Source organism: Schistocerca serialis, chromosome 8, assembly GCF_023864345.2.
Source record: "Schistocerca serialis cubense isolate TAMUIC-IGC-003099 chromosome 8, iqSchSeri2.2, whole genome shotgun sequence".
NCBI classification, from domain to species: Eukaryota; Metazoa; Arthropoda; class Insecta; order Orthoptera; family Acrididae; genus Schistocerca; species Schistocerca serialis.
The window spans coordinates 162653136-162676910 of NC_064645.1; the positions used below are offsets into that span (position 1 = coordinate 162653136).

The 23775-nt window shown below is 43.2% G+C and overlaps 1 protein-coding gene across 4 annotated transcripts in view; it reads left to right on the forward strand.

Moving 5' to 3' along the window:
• LOC126416717 (carotenoid isomerooxygenase) overlaps window positions 1-23775 on the forward strand; it is a 363622-nt gene that overhangs the window by 129944 nt on the left and 209903 nt on the right. For 2 of the 4 annotated variants that reach the window (XM_050084526.1, XM_050084527.1), the window contains exon 2: window positions 15350-15523. The exons of the other annotated variants lie outside the window; for them this stretch is intronic. In XM_050084526.1, coding sequence (XP_049940483.1) covers window positions 15350-15523 — 174 coding nt within the window. The remainder of the gene's footprint in view (window positions 1-15349; window positions 15524-23775) is intronic. 4 annotated transcript variants of the gene reach the window in all.

Consider the following 23775-nt stretch of genomic DNA (forward strand, 5'->3'; position numbering starts at 1 on the left):
TGTCGTACGTCCATTAGAATGGTTCATCACTCCAAGTTAGATTTTCCAGTCCTTCCAGTTTTCCACCGTACATTCCCTAGCTGCATACGAAGCATTTACACTGCCAGAAAAAAAGATTAGAACATCTTGAAGGACGATATCTTTTGTAAAACCTCGTCGCCAGTTCTGTAAAGGCCTCGTCGCTACTGCTGTGGAGACAGAGTTGCCACTATTGTTACGGTATGCCGAATATGAGAGTTCGTGAAACGGCTTCTGGTGCAATACACCTCTAAGACAATTTCTCCCTACCACTATTACACATCTATGCCCCAGGATCAGGTAACAGGGTACGAGCACGAAGGTTCTACAACATTCCAACAAATTAGTAACAAAGTTACACAACTGAGATAAAAAGGTTTTCTTATCTTTGTGACTTGTCGAATAATGAAGTCTGCAACATTGCATGTAAAACAGCACAAAAAGGCCCTCAGTTGCTAAGTGCCAATAATCGTAGGTAAGCTTCACAGTACATAGGAAGTGCAATTTACTACTGTCTGTTCACTTCTGAGAGTTCACTTAATGATGTTCCCTGTGTAAGTCACACCTGGATGGTGATCTATAAACAAGTGAGCGAGAGCTGCTCTTCTATCTTGCGAGTATGCTTCTGTCCGTTGTGGTCCGGTCATTGGCGGTTTTTACTCGGCCAACAATTGACCAAAGCGAAGTCGATATCTTCATCCTCAGCGCCGCCCGTGGCGCTGGTGGAACTCGCGCAAGCGGCGAGTGTCTATGGCTCGCATCTTTGCTTTTGAACTGGATGTGCCTTGTTCGGACGATACAGCAATATCAACTTTGGTGCGATGATAGAATATCCCACATTATAAAAGGTAGATGCAGTCGCAAACTACTGGAAATGGGAGAATGTCTCCGTTGAACGCATCCGCGTGATTCCAATGGTTGCAGCCGTTACTCGAACGAACCTATAGTAACCCCGAGCTCTCAGAGCCTCTTCGGAGTGACTGTTTACGGCAGATAATTTCATACATAACGAGTTGTCCGACACAATAACCATTAAAGCGAATAGTGTCTGAAGGAAAATGCAACACTAAGAGCCAAGACGTCCACAACCACGCAGAAATAGGTGGTGAAAAAATTTAGGGATACAAAATAGTTCGTGATCTGAAGAGGAATGCTACAGAAGATAAACGTGAGAGACCATCGAAACTAACCCATAGTCAACTGAAAATAGAACACACAGAACCATTAAACATGATAGACAGCTTACGTAAATCCGTTTACAAAGCTAGACGGAAAATTCTGCCCAAATATTCTTCTACTATTCCAGAGGTTCTTGTTCTGAATGGATTACGCGTGAAAACTACAGAGTATGTGGATTTGTTGTTACATTATGATGCTGACAAAATTACTTTAACATTTTACAAACCTCGAAACCTCAAACTAGTTTGTCACTGTGACAAAATATATCTTGATGGGACTTTCAAGTATTGCACAACGCTATTTCGTCAGCAGTTTACAATCCAATGTATTGTTAATGGACAATGCGTTCCAATGGTTTCTTTATTTTTTGAACGTTAAGAAAACTTCATATTAGCAGACATGTATTAAACAGTTGTTGATAAATGCGATAACCTAGGTCAACTATATCTTCAGACTTAGAAAAAAGCATTAACAAATCTCGAAGTGAAATTTGCACTGATGTAACAATCCAAGGATGTAAATTTTGTGCAACAACAACACAGCCGGCAGCGAAAGATACAGACATTCGGACTTGGATATGACTATTATCCCAGAAATGAAACAGGCAAGTTTCTGTCTCATATATTCCGTTTGCCAACGCTGGATTCTGATATGCTTGATGGGTATTCGGTTGAGAAATTAATGGTAGTGACGCCTGTGTCTACAACGATGCAGTGCTGCTTCGGTCATGCATGCAGTTAGGGATACGAATAACCGTCAGGTGCATAAGGGAATGACAAGGAAAATCTGTGCCGGACCGGTATACGAACCCGGATTTCCCGCTTTACGTGAGCGCTCGCGTTAACAGAGTTGACTGTTTGTGCGCGACTCCGGGCCAGATCCAAATATCACAACAACTCTACTGCTCCACGCATTATGTAATTCCCTTACAGGGGAGGATACTTTACTCTACTGACCATTAAAATTGCTACACCACGAAGATGACGTGCTACAGAAGCAAAATTTAACCGACAGGAAGAAGATACTGTGATACGGAAATGATTAGCTTTTCAGAGCATTCATACAAGGTTGGCGCCGGTGGCGACACCTACAAAGTACTGACATGAGGAAAGTTTCCAACCGATTTCTCATACACAAACAGCAGTTGACCGGCGTTGCCTGGTGAAACGTTGTTGTGATGCCTCGTGTAAGGAGGAGAAATGCCTACCATCACGTTTCCGACTTTGATAAAGGTCGGATTGTAGCCAATCGCGATTGCGGTTTATCGTATCGCGACATTGCTGCTCGCGTTGGTCGAGATCCAATGACCGTTGGCAGAATATGGAATCGGTGGGTTCAGGAGGGTAATACGGAACGCCGTGCTGGATCCCAACGGCCTCGTATCACTAGCAGTCGAGATGACAGGCATCTTATTCGCATGGCTGTAACGGATCGTGCAGCCACGTCTCGATCCCAGAGTCAACAGGCGTTGCGCGGGAGCGCGCGGACACGGAATTTAGCGGCAATCAGTAGCGAGCCAGTGGGTGTGTTGCACCTTCCATCGAGCTACAGACCCCCTTGAAGATGTCTCCCGCAGTCTGAGACGAAACGTTGGGAATTGACAGAATTCATCAACCGACCACGGCATAACAGCCCGGATAATTATAATGGACATCATATTTCCGGCCGTGAAAATCTACATTTTAGTATTATGTACAATAGCCAGTCCTACTCCTGCAGCCCAGATAAGTACAAATTTTCTGACATACCGAAGCGAATTCAATTCGACACCAAATTTGCAATGTGTTCACAGAACAGCAAGATAAAGGAAAGTTTTCGTCTTGCTTTAAGCGCACAATGAATAAGCCGATCTTGAAAGTTGGAAAAATTTCAGGAATGCAATATATCAATTTAGTTTCCTATAAAATAAAACCTCGAAGAGCAAACCAAAATGAAAATTATTGTCAATTTCAAAGAGAGATATACATAATATGCCAGTAACCCAATACATTTGCGAATATATTTAAAAAATCACAAAAAATGTGAATTTGTCGTTATCACAAGTATGGTGACGAGTTCTCGAATCACATTGTGACAAATGACGAAACATGGATTGCGCAATACTCTCCAAAGAATAAACGTCAATCCAGGGGGTGGTATGATTCAATCTCCCCGACGAAACCACGAAAATTCAAATAAAAACGTGCATCAAATAAAATCATGGCCACGGGGTTTTGGGACCAGAAAGATACTCTTCTGTTAGACTTTTTGCCTAGAGGAATGACAGTGAATGCTGAGAAGTACTGTGAGATATTATTAAACCTTAGGCGCTCTCTTCCAAATCGCCGGCGGGGACAGCTCTCTAGCCCGGCCTCACGTTACGGCAACAACGAAGATGCAACTGGACTAGTCTCATTGGCAATTACTGGATCATCGATCACCCACCATACAGCCCTGATTTAAGCACCATGAGACATTCATCCGTTTCCAAAACTGAATGAATTTATGGTGGAAAGCGCTTGGAAAATGACATGTTGAAAGAAACTGTTACTAACTGGTTTAACGGTCAGGCGACAGAGTTCTTTGATACTGCGATCCGAAAGCTGGTGCCACGACTTGACAAATGTTTAGATGTTCATGGTTACTATGTTCAAAAATGAAAAAAAAATATGCGTATTGTAGTTTGTGATACAATTTATGTTTATAAATAAAGTTTCCGTTACAAATCGGTTACTACTTTACAAATTACCCTCGTAGAACGAAAGAGAAATTTTCAGATTTCAGCTGCATATAGGCACTGCATTAAATATAACGGCAACTGTGAACATTTGTGCTGCACCTGTCTCGAACCCGAAAAACTGTTGTTTTTAGTTATCGATTACATTTCACGTTTCCGGTCATTTCTTTTCTAGGTACCTGAAGTTAATTACTTGTTTCGATAATATATCACAAATTTTCACTATTTTGTTTCTTGGTTGTCTTGGTCATTTCCGCTTGTATCTTCATTCCACCGTCCTCACGCTTTGTGTAGTACGCCTCGGTAACTGTGGTGGCAGCGTGTTTGAATGCCAATCGAAGGGGCCAGGGTTCGAGTCCTAACCAGATGGGAGATTTTATTTGCTCGGACATACTGGGCGTTGTGCTGTCATTTTCATCATCACTGATGCGCAAAAGTCGCCTCAATGGCATCACACAAAAAGATTTTCAGCAGATGGCGAGCCGCCACACGACAGAGGGAGTCAGTAGGTGTTCTGTACTTTAACTTACGCTAAACGTCTTTCATTTTCTCTTAGTATTATCATGTCCTCAGCGAATCTTGCACATTTGATTATCCCCCTTCCTACTGTCACCTGACTTTTTCTTAGAAGCGGTTTGTCATTAAATTGTCTATATAGATATTAAACAGAGTAGATGAAATACAACAGCCTTGTCTAACCCCTCACCCAATTTTAATTTGTTCTATCATCTCGTTTTCTGTCCTTTTATTATTTTGTTGTTTCATACGTAGACTGCTCTATTGTCTTTCCAGTGAACTTAAGTCTGCTTCAGGATTTATAAAGCGCTTACTCCATCTATCTCCATCACAGACTCATAGCGAGTAGTCTTATTTTGCACCGATGCTTACTCCTGACTGATTAGTGTCCAGTTTAAATTTCTCTCATGCACTGACTTTTCTGCGCTGCATCAAACTGATCCATTATAGACATCAAACATTTCTTTATTTCTGCTTTATATCCTCAATTTTACTGACGCTCATACAGCCCGAAATTCAGCTCAAGTGTAGTAGGTACAGGTGTGCTACCTGAAGCGACGTATGAAAATTTGTGCCGCCCAAGGACTCGAACCCAAATGGTGTGTGACGAATGGCAGTTTGGGTTGGTGCAGGGAGCGCGCTTTGGTGACCTAAGTGGTAAGCCGACCGTTCGCGACAAGCGGAAATCCCTCTAGAGTCCCGATCCGGCATAAATTTTCATATGGGGTTATAGGTACTGAATCTATATCTCTTACAGTTACGTTAAATTTCGGGAATAAATTTCAATATCTGAAACTGTTGTTCGTCATCAGATATAAATATGTTTATAAATCCTGCAGCTACCGTTAAACGGATAAGCGATTCGTGCATAATTTATTTCTCCACTTTCAAACTGTTTTTAAGTGGTAATCTGTGACGATAAATGTCTCTGCTTAATCTTGCTTCCAGAATTGAGTTATATACTCTCCGTTTGTATGGTATATCCCGTAAGTGGATTTTTACTTTCGTTGTTGGTGTTAGTACGTCCTGCTGGTAGTCTTGCGTACACTTTAACCCTTGCCTGAAATACGAGAATTTACTTCGTTGTTTGGTTCTCTACACAGGCTCTATGCCTAGTTTCAACTGCCGCACGTGGTCTTTTTTGTCTTCGGAGCTCGTTAATGCCTGCAGCAATATCTCAACAACTGTTTTCACCAGTGACAGCGAGCTGCTAAACAAGTGTACTGCGCTGCCTTGAAGCTGATGTTGTTTTTGCCTTTTCTGCTCTCTATGGTCTTTTTGTTTCACTTGTTTGTCAGAGCTGCAGTGTGCTCAGATTTAATAGGGTTGGATGAAGGGAACCTGGCTGGAAGACTCGGAAACTGCCGCAACATCTATATTGCACACCGAGCGGGCGTACTAGGCGCATTCGTCTCCGTATACTCACGACAGAAAAGTGTTTCTGAAGCCTCACGTTCGAATCGACGGCGCTCTGACTTACACTACACTGTCCACCAGCCCGTTTGGCTGTGCACGCGTGAAGTGAAGTGATGTTAAAAACGTGCGGTCTCTCTGCGCAAGTGTGTAGAAAATTTTGGCGACTGATGAGAAATCCCAAAGGGAGACCCAAATGGTTTAATTTTGGGTCCACTTCTATTCCATATACATGTGAATGACTTTCCACTTAACATTCAAAAAGTAGAATTGGTACGTTTCGCAGACGATATTAGTTTTATTATAAATCACATCAGAGGAGAAAAAAGGAAGAGATGTTTAATTATGTTTTTCGAAGAACTATTAAGTGGTTTTCTGAATCTGGGCACTCCCTTAATTTTGATAAAAACACTATATTCAGTTATGTACAACAAATAAAGTCATACCGATAACTGAAGGACGACATGAACAGAGCCAGTAAATAGGGTAGAATGCTCCAAATTTTTGGGTTTACAAGTTGATGAAAACATGAACTAGAGGAAGCATTTTACGGAGTTTCTGAAACAATTAAGTGTAGTTACTTTTTCTCTTCGTGAAAAATGCTACAAACAAACGAATTAACCTATTGAAATACCTTGCACATTTCCACTCATTAATGTCTTTTGGGATAATTTTATGGGGTAACCCACTATTTAGAAAGACTGATTGCCCAGAAGCAAGCAGTAACAGCAGTACGTGGTATTCGTGTAGGTACTCCTTCAAGGGGCTAGGTATTTTAACTGCACCGTCAGAATTCGCTAATGAAATTAATCATAACTAATTCATCACAATTTAAGAAGAGTAGTAACAACACCGGAGGAAAAAATGAGATTTATTACCTATTACTGAAGCTGTCGGTGACTCAGAGTTCAATATGCAGCAACAAAAATTTTCGGTCTTTTGCCCAATAACATAAAATGTCTGACAGGTGGCAAAGCGAAGTTGGAATCTAACCTAAAATCATTTCTCCTGGATAACTCCTTCTATTTAAAAACTGGTACGCTGTAAAAAAAAATTAAAAAAATACCCTAAGTCTTTAAGTGCAGCGGCATCAGTTGGACGAAAAAATAACGTGTTCGTTAATGAAGAAGAGATGCAGATGATAAACGGATATTCATTGGACAAACATATAATACTAGAACTGACATATGATTACATTTTCGCGCAATTTGGGTGCATAGATACTGAGAAATCAGTACCCATAACAACCACTTCTGGCCGTAATAACTGCCTTGATACGCCTGGGCATTGAGTCAAACAGAGCTTGGATGGCGTGTACAGGTACAGCTGCCCATGCAGCTTCAACACGATACCATAGTTCATCAAGAGCAGTGACTGGCGTATTGTGACGAGCCAGTTGCTCAGCCACTATTGACCAGACGTTATCAATTGGTGAGAGATTTAGAGAATGTGCTGGCCAGGGCAGCAGTCGAACATTATCTGTATCCAGATAGGCTCGTACAGGACCTGCAACATGCGGTTCTGCATTATCCTGCTGAAATGTAGGGTTTCGCAGGGTTTGAATGAAGGGTTGAGCCACGGGTCGTAACCCATCTGAAATGTAACGTCCTCTGTTCAAAGTGCCGTCAATGCGAACAAGAGGTGACCGAGATGTATAACCAATGGCAGCCCATACCATCACGCCGGGTGATATGCCAGTATGGCGATGACGAGTACACGCTTCCAATGTGCGTTCACCGCGATGTCGCCAAACACGGATGCGACCATCATGATGCTGTAAAGAGAACCTGGATTCATCCGAAAAAATGACGTTTTGCCATTCGTGCACCCAGGTTCGTCGTTGAGTAAACCACCGCAGGCGCTCCTGTTTCTGATGCAGCGTCAACGGTAACCGCAGCCACGGTCTCAGAGAGCTGATAGTCCATGCTGCTGCAAACGTGCAGATGGTTGTTGTCTTGCAAACGTCCCCATCTGTTGACTGAGGGATCTAGACGTGGTTGTACGATCCGTTACAGCCATGCGGATAAGATGCCTGTCATCTCGACTGCTAGTGATACGAGGCCGTCGGGATCCAACACAGCGTTCCATATTACCCTCCTGAACCGACCGATTCCATATTCTGCTAAGAGTCATTGGATCTCGACCAACGCGAGCAGCAATGTCGCGATACGATAAACCTCAATCGCGATACGATAAACCTCAATCGCGATAGGCTACAATCCGACCTTTATCAAAGTCGGAAACGTGATGGTAAGCATTTTTCGTCCTTACACGAGGCATCACAACAATGTTTCACCGGGAAACGCCGGTCAACTGCTGTTTGTATATGACATATCGGTTGGAAACTTTCTTCGTGTCAGCACGTTATAGGTGTCGCCAACGGCGCCAACCTTGTGTGAATGCTAAGAAAAGCTGATCTTTTGCATATCTCGGCATCTTCTTCCTGTCGGTTAAATTCGCGTCTGTAGCACGTCATCTTCGTGGTGTAGCAATTTTAATGGCCAGTAGTGTATTCATGTCCAGTAAACTGAATCGTTCCACATCATTTCGATAAAAGAATCGTTCAGACGATCGATGGTACATATAACTAAATAACTGTGAAAACATTCACAGTAATACTAAATACACACCCTCGACATTGTTGTGTTTCTAACCACTATTCTTGTGTAATCTCCGATATGCTAGACTTAGAACTACTTAAACCTAACTAACCTAAGGATGTCACACACATCCATGCCCAAGGCTGGATTCGAACCTGCGACCGTAGCGGTCGCGCGGTTCCAGACTGTAGCGCCTAGAACCGCTCGGCCACAACGGCCGGCGAATAATTTTAATTTAATTGCGGTGCACATATATTTCTTAGTTAATTAAAAAACAACCTTCTTCTTTCTTGTACTAAACTTAAAATTGTCGCACAGTCCATGTTTTGCGTGTGGGAACAACGCCCAGTTCGATTGAAGTAAATAAACTGATTGGGTTCCGCCGACCAAAGACAGAAGTCTGTTCGTTCGGCCACTGAGATCGGTTGCACCGAGACTGTGCGCGTACTGGCTTAGTGACTTGAAAAGATTGGCCGATGTCGACCGTTGACGGAGTGCTCCGATGGCGGTGGTACTGCGCCCGCAGCCTGTGAAAGCCGACCACTCGCCCGAACGCACCGTCTCGGTCCAGCGCTCGGCACGTGTAATGCGGCTTAGAGTTCCGCCCTCTGCGGTTGCAAGCCTAGGAGGCGCGGAGAACATTAGCCTTCAACCGCAGACAAAGAGCCGGACAAGCAAGCGGATCGAGCAGGCTGGGCTGTACTTCGTCACGGTAACCACAGCTAAGACGAAAATCGCTTGCTTGTCCTGGACTTCGATTTGAAACTTTTTTGACTCGTGTTCTACTACGTTTTCGAATATCGATTTGCGTCGATCTTGGTTTGCCCGCGCTTCATCGTTTGTAACAATGAGTCTGGTTAGTGTCAGGCTACCACACATTAGTGTCTTAAATTCTCAATCCGCAGTGAAACTGCAGAGGCACACGCACAAGCGTTATTTCAGATTTTATTGGCAGCCTGTAGCACGAATAAACTATTTTTAACCTTGTACAAACTAACCATCATTTTGAGGAGAAGGTGTAAAAACGGACGCAGGTGTAAAAAGGTCCCTACGCACCCACCAATTTATCGGCCGACCGACCAATCGACCAATTTCGTGGGAGCCTACATACGTCTCCACCGACTACACTCAGCGATTTGTTTCACTTAAGTTCATTGAGTTTGTTCTACACTCATGCTCATAAATTAAGGGTAATGCTCATACATGGTGAAACAACGCTCTGGTGGGCGGTTTGCAGGTATAAATCACCTCGGGGTATGACCATGCGGTGCATTTGACCTGCGATCGTCGCACGACGGCGCTGGGATCAGCCCACATACGCAGAGGTGTGTTGGTGCATGTCAGAGTATGGTGCAGCGAGTAAGTGTGCAGACGTTTTCTAATGGTGACTGTGTGTTGAAAATGGCTCAAAGTACACATATTGATGACGTTATGAGGGATGGAATACTAGGGCAGCTGGAGGTTGGTCAAACACAGCAGTTCGTAGCACGGGCCCTCCGTGTGCCACAAAGTGTGATCTCACGATTATAGCAACGATTCCAACAGGAAACGTGTCCAGGCGCTACAGTACGGGACGTCCACAGTGTACATCACCACAAGAAGACCGACTTCTCACAATTAGTGCCCTCAGATGGCCACGTAGTACTGCAGGTAGCCTTGCTCGGGCCTTACCGCAGACAGTGGAACAGTTGTCTCCAGACACACAGTCTACAGACGACTGAACAGACATGGTTTATTCTCCCAGAGACGTGCAAGGTGCATTCCACTCACCTCTGGTCACAGGAGAGCCCGTAAAGCCAGGTGTCAAGAACACAGTACATGGTCATTGGAAAAGTGGTCTCAGGTTATGTTCACGGACGAGTCCAGGTGTAGTCTGAACAGTGATTCTCGCCGGGTTTTCATCTGGCGTGAACCAAGAACCAGATACGAACCCCTTAATGTCCTTGAAAGGGGACCTGTATGGAGGTGGTGGTTTGATGGTGTGGGTAGGATTATGACTGGTGGACGTATACCCCTGCATGTCTTTGACAGAGGAACTGTAACAGGCCAGGTGTATCGGGACGTCATTTTGCACCAGTATGTCCGCCTTTTCAGGGGTGCAGAGGGTCCCACCTTCCTCCTGATGGATGATAACGCACGGCTCCACCGAGCTGCCGTTGTGGAGGAGTACCTTGAAACAGAAGGTATCAGGGGATTGGAGTGGCCTGACTGTTCTCCAGACCTAAACCCCGTCGAGCACGTCTGGGATGCTCTCGGTCGACGTATCGCTGCATGTCTTCAAACCCCTAGGACACTTCAGGAGCCCCGACAGGCACTGGAGCAAGAATGGGAGGCTATACCCCAGCAGCTGCTCGACCACCTGGTCCAGAGTATGCCAACCAGTTGTGCGGCCTGAGTACATGTGCATGGTGATCATATCCCTTATTGATGTCGGGGTACATGCGCAGGAAACAGTGGCGTTTTGTAGCACATGTGTTTCAGGACGGTTTTCTCAACTTATCACCAATACCGTGGACTTACAAATCTGTGTCGTGTGTGTTCCCTATGTGCCTATGCTATTAGCGCCAGTTTTGTATAGTGCCATCTTGTGTAGCACCTCATTCTGCAATTACCCTTAATTTATGAGCATGAGTGTACTACCTCTCGCTTGCTTTCATACAGAAACAAAAATGGGTGTTTGCCTTGGCTATTTTAGAGGTAACAAGGCCAAAAAAAAAGAAAGCTGTGGGCCAAGAAGTGGCTAATGCACGGAAAGAACTTTACCCACGTTCTGTTACTTAAGGAGCTGAGAGCCGATGATTTTCGTAATTTTCTAAGAATGGATGAATGATGCATTCAGGAGCTGCTGAACATCGTCAAAAATACTCATAACGAAAATAATAGTTATGAGAGAGACTGTGAGCTGGGACAATAAGCTACATTGTGCTTTCTAGCCAGTGGCCTCAAATTCATTGGTGTTGTATCCCCACAATTAGAACCTAAAATGATTCCCGAAACTTGCAAAGTGATTTATAGTTGACTGAAGAAATACATCATAGTAAAGAAGAAGTAAATAAAACAAAGGACGTTCATGTAAACGTTATTAATCTGTTTACATATGTAGCATAAAATATGACCTGTAAGTTCGAGAATCTCATTTAATTCGAAGGAGAAAGACTACACAGGTTGATAGCGCACATCATCTAATAAATACAACAGATACATAAGAAATGAAGCAGTTAACAACTGTAAGAACTAAAAAAAGAATCCCACACCTTGCTTTTCATAGCAGAGGACTTGGATATAGGATGGACTTTTTTAACACTTCTAAAAATGAAGCAAGTATGTTTTACGAATTAACGTCCATCGTATGTCGATATTTTGGTTTTTAGTTTCATTTCCGAAAAGTATCGGAAATAAAACCTAAAAACTTTTACGTCTGTCACGAAGCCATTATGCATTCGTTACAAAGAATGAAAAAAATGCTTCATTTCTTCCATCTGTCTTGCTATTCTCCCTGTACGACGTGTCCCACAAACATCTGCAGTCTTTAAATTTTTCCAAAAACTTTGTCCTTAAAGTTATGTCTGCCTCGCACACTGTCACATACTTTAGAACAACCTTAATCCCGCGCGCAGTGACAAAAAACGAATTTTTGCCGGCCGGTTGGCATGTCAACGCTACACACGGCACAATTTGTTGAGTGAAGTGAAGTGGTGCGGGATTCGGCTGTCGGGTCGTCCTACAGCCTCGATATTTCGACAAGGAAAGTTCGTTGGTCGGTCAAAACGCCTATACACGTCTAGTTCGTTGGTCGGTCTGCCGATTCTTCTGTAGAGTCCTTAAATATGGGAACTTAAAGTAATTTCATGGTGTTTTTCTAAAAATAGGATCCTACCCTACTTTTAGAAACATGTCTTTAGTCACTCACTCCCTTAGGTTCCATATGATAGCATCCATCCTACTTAGGTGGGCTTGGTGCAAATATTAGCGCCCATTTAAACACCGCAATTTTCCCGTCTGTTTCAAATGTAGTTTCTCCGTTTGACTTACACTGAAGAGCCAAAGAAACTGGTGCACCATCCTAATATCGTGTAGGGCCCCCGAGAGCATGCAGAAGTGCCGCAACACGACGTCGCAAGAACTCGACTAATGTGTGAAGTAGTGCGGCGGGAACTGACACCATGAATCCGTAAGAGTACGAGGGAGTTGAGATCTCTTCTGAACAACACTTTGCAAGGCATCCCAGATATGTTCAATACTGTTCATGTCTGCGGAGCTCGGTGGCCAGCGGAAGTGTTTAAACACAGATGGCAGTTCCCAGGGCCAATATGTAGAATTTCTGGACGTGTTGGGTGCTGCTGTAATTGCCCAAGTTCGCCAGATAGCGGAATGGACATGAATGGATGCAGGCGATCAGACAGGATGCTTACGTACGTATCACCTGTGAGTCGTATCTAGACGTATCACGGATCCCATATCACTCCAGCTGCACATGCCCTATATCATTACAGCGCCTCCACCAGCTTCAACAGGCCCCTGCTGACATGCAGGGTCCATGGATTCATGAGGTTGTCTCTACACCCGTAAACGTCCATCCGCTCGATACAATTTGAACGAGACTCGTCCGACCAGGCAACTTGTTTCCAGTCATCGACAGTCCAACGTCGGTGTTGACGGGCCCAGGCGAGGCGTAAAGCTTCGTGTCGTGCAGTCATCAAGAGTACAAGAGTGGGCCTTTGGCTCAGAAAGCCCATATCGATCATGTTTCGTTGAATGTTTCGCACGCTGACCTGATTGCTCAGCGATGAAATCTGTACCAGTTTGCGGGAGGTTTGAACTTCTCTCACGTTGAATGATTATCTTCAGTCGTCGTCGGTCCCGTTCTTGCAGGATCTTTTTCCGGCCGCAGCAATGTCGGAGATTTGATGTTTTACTGGATTGTTGACATTCACGATTCACTCGTGAAATGGTCGTAAGAGAAAATCCCCACTTCATCGCTGCCTCGGCGATGCTGTGTCGCATCGCTCGTGCGCCGGCTATTAACAGCACGTTCAAACTCACTTAAATCTTCATAACCTGCCATTGTAGCAGCAGTAACCGATCTAACAACTGCGCCAGACACTTGTTGTCTTGTATAGGTGTTACCGACCCCAGCGCCGTATTCTGCCTGTTTAACTATCTCTATATTTGAATACGCATGCCTATATCAGTTTCTTTGGCGCTTCAGTGTATTATCCCCTGGTCCCAAATTAAAGAAGAGAACCATCACTCGGCGACGCGAAATCGGAAGTGCTGGGACACGTATCAGTTGGACAAATGCTGTCAAGAAGAAGTCTTTCTGAGTCTGGGCTTGCAGGCCAGCTGAGATGCAGGTGAAAGAAGACTAAAGGCCTTCAGAAAAAGAAAATTAAAGCCACGAAATGATCTGATTCATCAGCCTCTTGCGTCTCTCTCCTCGTGGACACCGATAATGAATCGGATATCAACGATGAGGATACAATAGACTTGAACATAACAATCTGCCTGTTTTGTGCTGAAATGTTCTTTCCCAGTACTTGCGGGGAAGTGTGGGTTTAGTGCGTTATATGTCAGGGACTGAAAGAGCATTTAATTTTGGGATTTCTGTAAATATAATTTTATTTCACTTTCATTTAAAATGCTTCAATACAAAAGGTGTTTTTTGTTGATTAGTATACCGTTTTGAATTTTTTTATCCAGTTTTATTACGTCATTTTAAAAGACTTTTAAACTTTTTAGAGAGGACCCATATTTGAAGTCCATTCATTTCATTGCTTTTTTACGAGTTTCTTGTCGATCTTGGTATAGAATAGAAGTGATTGATACTGATCATTACTTTGCTGCTGCTGTTAATGAAGGTCAAATCTTTAGCATTTTTCCAAAAGACAGTACCTTTAAAGGTACTCTGGTTCATAAGAGTTGGGCAACACGAAAACAAATAAGAGCGTTCATATTCACACCCTTTCCTCAATGTGTAAAGTCTTCTGAGATTGGCTTGAGAAAAAAGCTGAGGACTTAATACTACTAGCAGGTTGATTTTCCACGTCGCTGAGGAAATGTTAGTCACAGATCACGATTCTCCTGTGGTTTTTCTTATTTCTGTCGAATGTAGCTGCTGCAGTTAATACTACTGCCGACACATTTGTAAATTGATGTTTTTATTTTGATTTTATAGTCTGCAATCAGTCCGTCGAATATGTTTTTTCTGGAGGTTGTTATGGAGAAACGCTTGATTTGGTGTTTGTCTTTGCTATGGGATTAGGCGAAGTCCTTATCGCTTTAAGTTATTGCTAACTGATTTTTCTCTATGCATAAAAATTTGTTGTTCCTCTCTGTGTCCACATCTATACAATTTCTAAATTAATTTTTTTTTATTTCTTAATACTCACTGCCGTGGAAGCCTAAAGGAATGATAAAACAAATGGAGGATTTGCGAGACTGTGCCTATTATTTTTAATCTACATTTGTACTTTACTAAACACTTTTCGGTGAAGAACGGAGATACATCTCGCATCACAATGACTTACCCTTTTTCCTGGCCCATTCATGAATGGTCCATGGCGCATGGATATGACCAATATGAGTCGAAATTATTTTTACTGTCGTAGTTACATCTTCATTATGTGGACTGATAATTCGGCTATCAAAGCTTATAGGTTCCGAAATAAGTTGTCGTAAATGGAAGCAACAAAGAAACTTTCAGAAAAAAGATGTGCCAGGTGCCTTAAGTGTCACTGTGGGTGGCCCTTCACTGCGTGTAATTTGTGTTGAATTTTCAAATGAGAGGATTGTAGTAATATTTTTGTCGTTTAATTATAAATTTTAAATTTCAAATTTCAGAATCAAAATATGTGACATAAACGGCATTCCGTTTGTAAAGGCAGAGACATTCTGGTCTTGTTCGCAGGGCTCAATTGCGCGTTGGTTTTCGCAGTCACTGCAGCGGCGGAATACGCCGCTCCGTTTTGTTAGCACAGCAGCAACCTTTCTGGCGCGACTGTACGGCAGTGTAGGCGGCGGTGCTGGGGGTTTCCCAAGAGGCCCGCTACGTGCTTCGTCTACGATCCACAGTTTAATACAGGTACACACCCAGAACCGCCTGACTTTCCTTATGAAGCTGAAGCGAATTTGGTAGACGAGTTTCGTCAGCTAGAGCAAGTGCTACTGTCAAGCCCCGCTCAGCGTCTTAGCTGCGTAGTGCACCTGACACTGCATTAACAGCTGCAGAGACACTGAAGTCCGCCAGATAAGCAGCTTTTGTTCTGGTAGGTTGGCGGTTACGACTCGGCTATGTAGTAACACGGTCATCAGCTGCCGACGGCCTTGGCGGGCTCTGAGCCCGTGTTTAGCGTCACCACGTGACGCGCATGCGCAGTATGATGCCACGCGCCAGAGTCTGCAGTTCACCTTTTCTGTCCTCTGGTTCATAAGAGTTGGGCAACACGATTCTTTTTCCCGATTCGATTGCTACGATTCACTCTCACATTGCGAATCGATTCCTACGATTCTTTCAAGATTCATTCTAGTCTGCGATGGCACGATTCTTACGGAATGCAAAAAGTTCTAAATCTTACTCACAGATGGCAGGACATGTCTGAAATTTTCAATGGGGTTAGAATCGAACTGTGTCATGATAAGATATGCCAGAAGTAGTTTATTTATGAGTACACATGCATATAACGTTACAAGTGTGATTCTCGATTTATACGTGTAATGCCTTAATTGATGAAAGGTCCGAAAAGTGGTGCAAAATTTCTTCCTTTGTTCACACGCATCCTCCACTTGACTGCCATCTGGCGGTCGTAATCATTCGGCACGACTCGGCATGATTCGGAAGTTGCGTTCGAAGCATAGCGTACTAAGAATCGATGAATCGTTGGAACTTGGAATCGTCACTACTCGGAAACAAGCAATCGTTCTTACGATTCTTTTGAACGACGATTCGTCGGTATTACGATTCGATTCTTACGATTCTTTATTTAGAATCGTTCAAATGAACGACTCATTCACGAATCGCCACAACTCTACTGGTTTACATCTATTAGTGCGTTACCGTCACTGGTTATTTAAATCTCTGTTGTTTTGCATCGGAGCTGTGTTGTTTCTTTGGGGACAGTGCTTCATTCGATTACTGTTAAGGTCGGCACATACTCTACTGTTTGTCATGGTCAATTCACCTGCTTAGACGCGAATTACCCATTTTTTTTCTTGCCTCCACACCACTCACGAGGAGAACACAACGACTGCCATAATCTGATTTCCCAGAAACTTCACATGGTGGAAGAGGGGTCAAAATAAGCGAAAAAGTGTCTCGGTTTATCCGTAGACACTCGACCATTTCCGAAAAAAACGACGATCGAAGTTTACGAGGTGTTTTCCAGGTACTTAATGTCTTTTACCGCGCGGCATTATCAGACGAAATGGTGGCGCAGTGGTTAGCAGTTAATTTTGGGCCCTGTGTTCGAAAGCCGACTATTATTATTATTTTTTTCATTTAAATACCGATGTCTGTAGAAGATTACTATATAAATTTTTTCCACAGTAGATTCATATAACGTTTCGTTATTCGTCTGTTAATTGTTTTTCAGATGAATCAATTAAAAATAATAATAAACTTAATAAAATGTGTTAGGTGAAACTCCTGTGGTGTAGCTTTATTCGTAATCAACTGTAAGCACCAGTTTTCGGAAAAGTGATCCGTTATGCATGGTTTGCCGCGAAATTGCCAACGCATTGAATCTTCACAGATGTAAATGATGTTTCTTTCCAGAGTGAGATTCACACGAACAAATGTCATTGTGGCATTCGCGCGATGCTCGTGGTGTCTGTATCGAATGTTTCTGCGACTGGTATTATTCAAAGGAATGCATCAAATTTTTTTGAAGTACAAATATAAGAATAAAATACAAGAATTGATGTAAGATTCAAACATATGAATATGAGAATTTAAAATGTTTGTACCCCAGAAAATACCATAAATGATCGTATTATATAGTAAATATATGACATGTTGTGAAAGCCATTTACAATTTTACAGTTAATTTAATGCCCTTGTATCCTCCAGCTTGGTAAGGAACATTCGTGTGGTAACCTACGGACATGGTTACATAAATGAAACAAATAAATATAAATAAATCGAGTTTCAAACAGGGGGCGTAAATGCGAGAGGCTGAGATTAACGAGCGCTAAAACACATGGAAAATACATCGAACACTTCGGCCGTCTATTTCTGAGAAACGGCTCAGTGTCTACGGATAAGACGAGACACGTGTTCGCTTTTTTACGTCACGTGCATGTCCAAAACCACGGGCATACCTAGCGGGGGATGGGGAAGAGCAGCTGTCCTCACCCCACCCCTCCACACCAGAAAAAACACGAGCCCCATAAAGCAAACCCACTTCTAGCCCGCCACACACAGTACATTAAGAGTCAGTTTTGAAGAACTCAAAACAAGGGTAGTAGCAGCTGTAGTCAGCCATTCCTCGTGAAATCTCGAAGCTACTTCGCCTTCGCCGCGATTCTACTTGCAACTAAAGATGCCAGACGGTATTGGATCTGAAAGCCTCCAGTACCTTCAGTACATGATTTTTATTCTCATGTTACCAGCCAATGTAAAAAAAACTGCAAACGTAAGTATACAAAGCAGTCACATGTGTCTGAACATTACCTACCTGACAGCGAAATTAAGTACGTAATAAGTATTAGGCACGGTACCTGTTATGAAGTGCAAGCATTAGTAATGTTTGGTGATTAATAAACACAGGGTTTAATAGTTTCGGATTCTATTTTCTAAGAAATTCTACTTCGTTTCTTCCATTTCTCCCCCTTCCCCGAAACTACGATATGATTTGCTTCACGTGTACGCCTCTGGTGTCTGGGTGGTCAGCGCGACTGAATGTCATACCTAACGGCCCGGGTTCGATTTCCGGCTGGGTCGGAGATTTTCTCCGCTGAGGGACTGGTTGTTGTGTTGTCCTTATCATCGTCATTTCATCCCCATCGACACGCAAGTCCCCAAAGTGGCGTCAACTCGAAAGACTTGCACGAGGCGAACGGTTTACCCGATGGGAGGCCTTGCAACACGGCATTTCGATTTTTCTTATTTGCTTCACGTATCCACCCCCCCCCTCCCCCCCTCTCACCCTACCTGCAGCACGCAGATCCCCCTGTTTCCAGTAAAATGACAAGTGATAGCGTTCTCTGTAGCGTATCAAGCTGTATGACTGCCTAGTACAAAGCAGTAGTTATAAACAGCAGTTGTGTAGGAGCAGTGGATTTTTTAAAGCAATTGCTTTTGGTAATTCCTTAAGTTATCAGTTAGAATAAATCGGAGCTAGTCATAATTTGTTGTTAGCATACTTTGCAGAGGCTGCTTCTGCTGTTAATGTATAACTTCACGTTCTCCATATCCCTTAAGACTCTTCTTCTCGCTCGGCCGGTGTGGCCGAGCGGTTCTAGGCGCTTCAGTCTGGAACCGCGCGACCGCTACGGTCGCAGACTCGAATCCTCCCTCGGGCATGGATGTGTGTGATGTCCTTAGGTTAGTTAGGTTTAAGTAGTTCTAAGTTCTAGGGGACTGATGACCTCAGCAGTTAAGTCCCATAGTGCTCAGAGCCATTTGAACCATTTTTCTTATTCTCGACTGGATTTGTAGGAAACGATACATGAATGGATGTATGACTGAAGAGCAGTTTACTTATGTAAAGTTATTTCGTGAGTCCCATGATGAACCTGAATATCTGTGTAGTTATTTGTACCTGGGGAATGAGAAAATTGAAGAAAAAAAATCAGTGCCAGTGATAAATCAAACTCATTTATTTCGATTCGACAGCTCCTTGCATTACACTGCCATTAAGTAATTTATTCTATCCCGTCTTCCTGATCGTGACTGCCTCAGTTACGCCCAATTTTAGGGTTCTGTACCTAAACCGGTAAAAAAAAAAGTCTTATAGGATCATTTTGTTGTCCGTCGTCCGGCTTTTAATACCCCTTTTTCTCAGGAACCGATAATGCTGAAATTTTCATCAAATACAAAGATCTACTGTCCCTTGGCGGTAGAAATAATTTAGGCTTCTATGTGAATGCGCTCCAAAGATACGGCCAAATGTGTCATATACTTTGACGCTCGCAAATTCACTAATTAAAAGCTGTAGATGAACTATGTATGTACAGTCGTGGACAAACGAGCGAGACCCCTCGCCTTTTCGTTATGCTGATCCGCACAGCTTTAAAGTCTGCTACACAGCATAACAGGCTAGGCGACGAAGTGCTACCAACATACTATGCAGGTTCGTTCAGCTGATGCGCTGGTGAAACTCGCGCTTAGAAGACTCCACAGCATCGTCTGCCACCACTTCGTGGGAAACGAGATACCTCAAATATAAGCCAATGTGTTGTATTCGCATATCTGTGACTATGACTTGGATCTAAAGTGTGGTTATGGATAGTACGTATGCTAAGATTGCGAATCTAACATCATGAAGAAGACAAGGGGAAATGAATTAGGCGTCCTTCCTCTTCCGTAACATCGAATATCTTTTAGTTATTCTTTCTTAAATGAACTGCGCAGAAAATCATTCACCAAAAGTGAATAACTTTTTAGTAACACCAGATGATATTGACAGCTTGCCGGCGCGGGTTAGCCGTGCGCTCAACGGCGTCATATCGCGGACCGCGCGACTCCTTGCGCCGTCAGTTCGAATCCTTCCCTGGACATGGATGTGTGTTAAGTTAGATAGGTTTAAGTAGTTCTGTGTCTAGGGGACTGATGACCTAAGCAGTTTCGTGGCATAGTTCTTGGAGCCATTTTTTGACCTTTGGCGTAAATTTTCTTTACATAAACGGCCGTACGTTTAGATTGCGTTGACACAGAAGCTCACTTTTTTTTCTGCTTATTACGTCCACTCGTATTCGAGGTAAACGTGTTGTAAGAGTTGGGTAGACAGATAGACGGCCAAGAAAGTGAGACTAGTAGGGTTCCATTTTTACCGATTTAGGTGACGAAGTCCTAACAACGGAAATAGCTACCACAGTTACTGAAGATGAGGGATGCATAGTAATTTCCCCTACTATTTATTCGAAATGTTCCAGTTGCAGTCGATACATCAGCATATTAATCGTAGCTACGCTTTCGATCCAAATCACGTTTACAGGAATGCAAATAAAATCCATTTGCCTATACACGTGTTAATTCAGATCCCACTATTAATGCCACAGCGTTTTAGATGTGCTAGCATTCCAATTCCTAGCTACCTTAAGGAACACTTCGGCTAATGAACGTTTTCTGGCTGTGACACGTCTAATGGAGAATTCGAAACATTGTAGAATACGTTTGGCAGCTACGTCGCCGTTTATTTCCTGGGATGGTGCAGAATTATACTACTAAATTTACTCTCTAATAACAGTTTTTTGTTATTTCGATAAACTTCCCGAATTATTGTCACATAAGCGGTGACATAAAGGTAGACAACTCATGTTTTTGAGTCCAGAAAGCTTTATGCAACAGAAATTGCAGATCATTTTGCCATTTTCATTGCGAAATTGCTGGCTTGTTCATGTCTGGGGTGATAATACAGGGCTGTGTGCCTGGGTTGTCTGCTAGCATAGTGAAAGGTGTTTGCTACTGCAAGGGAGGTCTGGTTTGTTTTCGATTCTAATCTCGATGGAGGCAGATAGACTATCAGTAAAGGAATTTTAAAAAAATTCTCGCGCCTCCCAATACGTTTTATTGCCACCTTTATTCTGTACCGGCGCCCTGTGGATGTCGATAAGAAACTCTTGTAGAATTTCATACTTGTTACTCCCCACTTTTTCCGCTTCTGTCAGTAATTGAATTGACTTAAGTGTGGCTCTGAATGAAATTTCGTTATGAATCTTCATGCATTGTTAAATTTGCACACTTTCATGGTAGGTCAGCAACGGTAATCCAGTATGACTGGTCTGAACGTTGACACAGACCATTTCGCCGCCGAATGCGTATATTATTTTGCTAATTCGTAACGATCTGGGGTACTTTGTCTTACTAAAACAGTTATGTTATCTCGATAAGCTAAAATTCATTTTTACTAATACAGTTCATACTAATTAGCGTTTCTTCTTTCATTTATATCTTATATTAACGTATTGTGGTTAACACACTAATCAGCATTAATATAGTCTTACACATGATTGAAAACAGTCTGACAAATTTTGGATAGTTTTTCAATTTCACGTTTGTGCATAGTATGTTGGTAGCACTTCGTCGTCTTGCCTGTTATGCTGTGTACCAGACTTTACAGCTGTGCGGATCAGCATAACGAAAAGGCGAGGGGTCTCGCTCGTTTTGTCCACGACTGTACATGTCGTGATTGGTGGTCCAGCGGTGAAGAGCGCGCTTTGAAACCAAGAGGTCGCGTGATTGAATCACTGTCGGACCACTGGTTTTTCAGTCTTCATTTTAACCCAGATTTCAACTGTCAACAATGTGAAGCCGCCAAAACCAACACATGGTTCGAATTCCAAATAAAAAATGTTTCAAATGGCTCTGAGCACTATGGGACTTAACATCTGAGGTCATCAGTCCCCTACAACTTAGAACTACTTAAACCTAACTAACCTAAAGACATCACACGCATCCATGCCCGAGGCAGGATTCGAACCTGCGACCGTAGCGGCCGGACGGTTCCAGACTGAAGCGCCTAGAACCACTCGGCCACAACGGCCGGCGTTCGAATTCAGTCTTAAACTGTGAGATCCCTTTCTCCAGTTGGATAATTGGGGCAGGTCATGGTCACGCAAGTCACCGAAGTGGCGTCCAGCAGAAAGACTTGTACCAGGCTATTGGGCCACACGAAAATGTTACTATTAGCATCTATATACATAATTAAGTCTGTACGGAAGCCTCAGAATGCGAGTCGTACACGCACTTGTCCGGGTTTTCTACCGTATGTGACGTGAAGGCCACCGTGTTTTGTTTCGCCGATTTCTTATGATCTCTCTTGGTATTTACTTATTCGCTACCTGCATGGAAAGAACTTTGAAATATGAAACAGCATTTCCTTGCTTCCGCGGATATGCAGCAAATTAATCTTGCAACATAAAACTCTGGGTTGATAGGTTCACACAGAGAAGTAACAATGAAAGAAGAATTTCCTTTACGTTTTGTTTCATTTTGAGCACGTAAATTATCGGAGTCCTAGACACACACTCGTATAAGTACTAAGTATGACTCTGGAATCTTTTCCCACAGTATTATTCCGATAATTACGCCTCATGAAACGACAGCTGATTGCGAATGGCTTAGCTCGACAGAGAAGCGTGTAATTCAATTAGCCGGTGAACACAAACGGATCTGTCTTCATTACTCAACCGGTCTTCTTCGTTAATTTTATCTCTCGTTTCAAAATTTCTCCTTGGTTTTCTTTACTGATTGCTCATTAAGTAGATTGAATAATATGGGGGGGGGGGGGGGGGAGAGATGATAAGTTACAGCCTTGCCTCACTTCCCTTGCAGCTACTGCCTCCACTTTCAATGTCCCTCGACTCTCTTAATTGCACCCTGATTACTATACAAGCTGTAGATGACCTTTTGTTTCCTGTATTTTATCCCTGCTACCTTGAGAATTTCAAAGAGTATTTTCCAGTCAACATCCTCAAAAGATTTCTCTAAATTTCCAAATGCTATACATACAGGTTTTCCATTTCCAAGATGAGATTTTCACTCTGCAGCGGAGTGTGCGCTAATATGAAACTTCCTGGCAGATTAAAACTGTGTGCCGGACCGAGACTCGAACTCGGGACCTTTGCCTTTCGCGGGCAAGTGCTCTAACCAACTGAGCTACCCAAGCACTACTCGCGCCCCCTCCTCACAGCCTTATTTCTGCCAGTACCTCGTCTCCTACCTTCCAAACTTAACAGAAGCTCTCCTGCGAACCTTGCAGAACTAGCACTCCTGAAAGAAAGGATATTGCGGAGACATGGCTTAGACACAGCCTGGGGGATGTTACCGGAATGAGATTTTCACTCTGCAACGGAGTGTGCGCTGATATGAAACTTCCTGGCAGATTAAAACTGTGTGCCGGACCGAGACTCGAACTCGGGACCTAGGCAAAGGTTTTACATTCTTCAGTATATCTTCTAAGATGCTATCAGTATTGTCTCACGCGTTCCTACATTTCCTCAAAACCCAAAATTGATGTTTCCCAAGGCCCACTTCTACCCATCCTTCCGTTCTTCCGTGGACATCTAAGGAGATATACTGTGCAACTTACTTTTCAAAACGAAGCATCATTCTTCAGTATATTTAAGATCATCTCTCATCTGTTTCCGGTAAGTGATGGCAGTCGGTACGAAAAC